Source organism: Hyperolius riggenbachi, chromosome 5 (genome assembly GCF_040937935.1).
Source record: "Hyperolius riggenbachi isolate aHypRig1 chromosome 5, aHypRig1.pri, whole genome shotgun sequence".
NCBI classification, from domain to species: Eukaryota; Metazoa; Chordata; class Amphibia; order Anura; family Hyperoliidae; genus Hyperolius; species Hyperolius riggenbachi.
In genome coordinates this window covers 269,656,384-269,662,383 of record NC_090650.1, presented here as the reverse complement: position 1 = coordinate 269,662,383, position 6,000 = coordinate 269,656,384, and the positions used below count along the sequence as shown (strand labels likewise).

The 6,000-nt window shown below is 43.4% G+C and overlaps 1 protein-coding gene across 1 annotated transcript in view; it reads left to right on the top strand.

The window, feature by feature from the left end:
- The first annotated feature begins 866 nt into the window (after nucleotides 1-866).
- The window catches only part of GFOD1 (Gfo/Idh/MocA-like oxidoreductase domain containing 1), a 102,682-nt gene continuing 97,548 nt past the window's right edge, over nucleotides 867-6,000 (top strand). The window contains exon 1 of the mRNA XM_068236916.1: nucleotides 867-1,554. Within this exon, the coding sequence (XP_068093017.1) occupies nucleotides 1,302-1,554 (253 nt within the window). The 5' untranslated portion in view covers nucleotides 867-1,301. The remainder of the gene's footprint in view (nucleotides 1,555-6,000) is intronic.

Here is a 6,000-nt window from a genome sequence, read left to right as displayed (position 1 = left end):
TCCTGTGTCTCCAATACTTCTAGCCACAGCCCCTCAACAAGCATGCAGATCAGGTACTCTGACTGAATTCTGACTGGATTAGCTGCATGCTTGTTTCAGGTGTGTGATTCAACTACTACTGCAGCCAAAGAGATCAGCAGGGCTGCCAAGCAACTGGTATTGTTTAAAAGGAAACATACATATCCCTTCCCTTTAAATAACCTTCCCCTTCACATCTCTTTCACAATGCAAGGTGGTAAAGTTAGCAAGAGGGCCCATGGTGCTCTTTATTATTGAGTGTACATGCATAATGCCTAGCAATACTTATGGCCTCTTGTATGACCTATTCAGAAGTATGTTATAGTGGAATAGAAAACAAAGGGACACATTATAAAGGGCGGATCACTGATGCACCAGGTTTTGTTTCAATGCCTTTCTGGTTTTCCTTATCAACCTTCGCCACTATCAGGTGTAACTGGTTCTTTTTATGTTCTCTACTACTGTAAATAATAGTAGTGGAGGAGGGCTGTGTTGACTGTTTTCTTCACCACTAGTTTACAGACACGCCCGACCCTGAGTATCTGAATGAACCTTTGTGTTCCAATCTGCTTTTGTTATGTAAATCGGTGAACCCGCATGATGCAAACTTAAACTGAAGTATAGCCAGTTTATTATTTACTATTGGCTATCCCTCAGAAGACGAGCGTCTGGCGGCACCTGCACCAACATCATCCTGGACCACTTCTCAGGTCAGGTTCTGCATCCAGCCAATCCTACCCTCATCGCGCTTGCTCTGGGGGCAAGCAATGGTTAAACATTCCCTTAGCAATAGCCAATAGCGGATGGAGCTCCGGAGAGGGCGTTGCAGGAAAAGCCACACACATTAGGTGACAGCAGCTGCCTCCACCCACTCCCTGTATCACAGGCAGCAATGAAGAGGGGACGCCTGCTGTGATCATGGCAGAACAGGACTAGCGCTTCCAGATCAGTTCTCTGGCTCCAGCCCAGGCATCACACTAGAGGTCAGGGCTTTCCCTGTATGACTATTATTATCTGCCTGCAGCTAGCAGCTCCCACCTCGCTGCCCTCTCCTGGGATTGCCATTGTCCTTCCTCTAGACACATTGAGGAGTGCAGATTGTCTCGGGGAGCCTGGCATGAGCTGGGCATGGAGGGAAGAGCTCGGCCCCTCCAGCCTGAGAGGTGAGGGGGGCATACTGAACCAAGCCTAGAGCCATTGACCCCATGAAAGGGTGGACGCCTCAGTGTGCTATTCTGCATGCAAGCTTCCTGCTGCACCTTGTCATTGTGCTCTGATCAGCCATGCTGCCGGGAGTCGGGGTATTCGGCACCAGCCTGACGTCCAGGGTGATCATCCCTCTGCTGAAGGATGAAGGTTTCGCTGTCAAGGCTCTGTGGGGCAGGACGCAAGAGGAGGCTGAGGAGCTGGCCAAGGAAATGAATGTCCCCTTCTATACCAACCGCATAGACGACGTGTTATTGCACCAAGATGTGGACCTAGTGTGCATCAACCTGCCGCCTCCTCTCACCAAACAGATCGCCGTGAAAACCTTGGGTGAGTCTATCTCTGCAGATCTGTCCACACACCATCAACAGGTCTGGGCTGCTGTGTCCTTGTGTGCTATTCCCAGAGCTGCTGTCACTAGTTCTGACTGCTGGGCAACGTGCATTATTTACAGGAGGGTGCAATCTAGCCATGCTCCCAGGAGGAGCTCAGCAATCTGATGCTGCTGGCTGGGAACCCTGCTGACTGGGTTCCAATGTGTTGGCAGCATCCTATCTCTTATGCACATGGATCATTACCAATGAATGGCCTTTCAATCCTCATTATATTATATAAATTATTATTATGTATTTATACAGTGTTGAAACCTTTTTTTCCAGAACTTTTATTGAGTCTATTAAACATGTCATGTCAGTAATTGTCTCAGAGGAGCTTACAATCTGTCCCTACTGTAGTTACAGTTGACAGGGCTAGCCACTTGGCACACAGTAGTAAAAACTAGTGTGTTAGTTGTTGCTTTACTACTCTACTCATGTCTGTGTAGGCGAGTCTGCTATATCAGCAGCAGACTACAACAGTATTGCTTTTTTTGACATTAATTAAATAGCAGTAATCCTGTTGTTACATAATTTACCATTCTTCCATTTGCAAAGCCATTAGCGTTATAGAGCTGTCTGTCACAGTTCGGATCTTTTGGCCAAGTGCAGTTTAATATCCATGTTAATCCGCAGTTTTTAGTGAAATGGATATTGCACTTATATTTGTCCCTTGTTCTGTTTATGGTATTGCACTTACATTTGTTCCTCCCTTTGTTCTGTTTACGGGAAAATGGAAACTTAATTTTCCCCGATAGGTGACTGACATGCAGGTGAATGACATTCATATGCTTACTCAGCATTCAGTGAAAAGAGTGTGCATGACTTAAATTAGTGAGCTGACACATTTTTTGTTACCATTTGGACAGCTCGTTTTTGCGGCAGGTGGGTGTAGAGGACTTGCAGTCACAATTCCAACAATTAATAAACTTTCCAGTAAACCTCACTATGGTCTGAAATGAACCAGGTGGGGGCTGTGAATGCATGCCAATTGTGGTATAAAAATATAATATGGGCCCCTCAGCAAACGTTTGAGCAAGTTTCCACCTGTTCCATTGATTCCGTCGATTGATAATTTTCGCATGATTGCTGCCAATAATATGCTCACTTATAGGTTTACATTTGTTCTGCAGAAGATCTCAGTTCTGATTCTCATACAATTGGATTATTTGATCAGATTGTCAGATCGGAAGTGAATATCATGTTTGTGAGCTAGGCCTCAGTAAATCAGGCCCATGCTGTAATGAAGAAATCAGTGACATGTAGTACTTAAGCCAAACTTGTTTTATATTAGTTTTGAAGAGAAGAGTTATCAACTATTTTAAACTGGTATTGCTGCTTTGGTTCCAGTTCAGTATATAACTTCCTGTCCCAAGAACTGGAACTGAAAGGGAACCTGAGGCAAGAGGTTCACAGAGCAGAGGCTGCTATATTTGTTTCTGTTTAAACAATACTATTTGCCTGGCAGTCCTGCTGATCTCTTTGGCTGCAGTAGTGTCTGAATCACACACCTGAAACAAGCATGCAGCTAATCTTGTCAGATTTGTGCCAGAAAAATCTGATTGGGATGCTTGTTCAGGGTCTATGACTAAAAGTATGAGAGGCAGAGGATCAACAGGATGCCAGGCAACTGGTATTGTTTACAAAGAAATAAGTATGGCAGCCTCCATAACCCTCTCACTTGAGGTGTCCTTGAAGTGAAATTTCTCTAGTGGAGAAACAAATGGCAGTAAAATGCAATATTTTTGTAGTGTGGGAAAAAGTTAATCAGAAAATCGGCAATGTTTTTATTTCTGTTTGTTTACCATATGTAATGGTTGGGAATTCCTCACCTAACGATTGTTGTTTTTAACTGGTGTAGGTAAAAAATGTTTGCTGATTTTTTCCATTTCTCCTCCATACAGTGGCGTAAGTAAGGAGCTTGGGGCCCCGGTGCGAGTTTTACATGGTGCCCCAAGCATTCTATTGATATGGAGCCCCAAAACCTACCAAGGACAGTTTCAGTGTCAGAGAGGTATAATCAGAGTAAGGATTACCACTATTCAATGCACATATAGAGGTGTTCATTACCAGCATAGCACCAATGAAAAGCTAATAAGATGGATGAAGTAGGGCTTTGTGTGGGCCCCTCTGGTCCAGGGGCCCTGATGTGGTAGCTACCTCTGCACCCCCTATCGCTACGCCACTACCTCCATAGCATGAAATGACACAAACATGCACCTTTGGCCAATACCAGTGTGTTTCCATCTCCTAACTGTCTGGGATAAGAAAGAGGAACAGCTTGCAGGTCTTGTTTATATTTTTACTAAACACCTCCTACGGTTTTTGGTGTCACATTTATCTAGTGATTAAGCTATGAGTTTATGAACCACTTGGCAAAGATAGTTCAATTCTTAAGGCTCGTACACTCGGACAACAATCAGGTGAGCGACTAATAACAAGCAGTTTGCCTGATCGATCCGGCAGATCAACTCACATGACTGTTGGGTTGATATTGTGCGGTTGGCCACGTGTGTAGAAGTTGTTTGAGTGACGTGCGCTTGTTTAGAATGCGGCCATATCGTGCAGTCCGTCGCTACGTTTGTTTAGCACAGTATGCAAATGAGTTGGTAGTTTAGTTGGTTAATCCACGGAAAATACAAGTCGTGTAAATGTTTTGTCCTGGGGATGGTCACGTCATGGAGTTGGCCGTGCACTTATGTGGACGTATGTACGAGCTTTTAAAAAGACCATAGGCTTTTTTTTTGGGCGTGTAAATATTTGCACAAAAATACCTTCTGACACCCATCTAATCCTTCCCTCCAGTCACAGATTAGGAAGAAAGAATTGTTGAGAAAAAATATGTATGATTATTTTTTCAAATGACGCTGGTCCTTACTTTTTACCACTACATAATTTAGCTTTTGAATATAAAGCAAAAACTTTGAATATGCTTCAATTCAATTCACTTTATTGTCATTGTGTAACACAACGAAATTACTTTTTATGACAACCCCATGGTGCATATAGGGAACATAGTGATAGTAACAAGGAAGAGAAGAAATTATACACATATGCCAGGTATTACAGATATTTAAACAATTTGTACACAGTGTTAATTATTTCAGAGAGGATTCAGAGTTCATCAAGTTTATGGCAGATGGGAAAAAGCTGTCTTTCAGTCTGTTTGTGTGTGTGCGGATTGATCTAAAACGTTTACCTGATGGAAGGAGCTCAAACAAGGCATTTCCAGGGTGAGTGTTATCCTTGATAATGTTTTTGGCCCTTCTCACGCTGCGAGTATTATACAAAAGTTCCAGTGATGGTAGTTCAGTGCCAATAATGGCCTCTGCTGTTTTAACAACTCGCTGCAGGGCTTCTCTAGTAGCCTTCGTGCAGCTGTTGTACCAGGCCATCATGCAATTGGTCAGAACGCTTTCTATAGTGCATCTGTAGAAATTAACCAGCAGCTTCTGTGGGAGGTTAGCGCTCCCTAGTTTTCTCAGAAAGTAGAGGCGTTGTTGTGCTTTGCCAGTTAGAGCTAAAGCATTGTCAGCCCAGGACAGGTTCTCTGCGATGGTGACTCCCAAAAATTTGAAGCTAGAAACTCTCTCCACAGCCTCTTCATTGATCATTAGCGGTAGGTGAGTGGTCTTTTTGGTGGTCCTAAAGTCCAGAATAATTTCTTTGGTCTTCTTTGTATTTAATAACAGGTTGTTAATGTCGCACCATGCAGTCAGGTTCCTAACTTCTTCTCTGTATGCAGCTTCCTCATTGTCTGATATAAGCCCAATGACAGTCGTATCATCTGCAAACTTAACAATTACGTTTGAGGTATGGCTAGGCTGGCAGTCATGGGTGAAAAGTGCATAGAGGAGAGGGCTTAATACACAGCCCTGTGGCACGCCAGTGCTCAGGGTAAGGGTGGAGGATGTCTGTTTTCCTAGTCTGACAGTTTGAGGGCGATTAGTAAGGAAGTCCAATAACCAAGTACATATGGAGGGAGCAAGACCTAGTGCATGGAGTTTGTTGGTCAGCTGGCTAGGTACAATGGTGTTAAATGCTGAGCTGTAGTCAACAAAGAGCATCCTAACATAGGAGTTGGAACTCAAAAGGGACAAAAAAAGAGAGATATGGGGGGCTTGGTTCCAAAAGGTGGTCTCTTGATTTATCTTAATGATCTTAAAGTGGACCTGAAACCTTGCTTAGGACAGAAGGAAAACAGAGAATTGCACCCTGTATGTATTTACAGAGTTTAGCCTGTCTAATTTCTCCCATCTGTGTTTAATCACCACTGTAATTTGATCTCTCAGCTGTGTCAGCTCAGAAATCTGCTATGCCGTGGCAGAGCAGCTAATTTTTAAACACAGGATGTTAACAATATGTCTGCTTTCATCAGCTGTAACAAAGAAATGTTTTTATT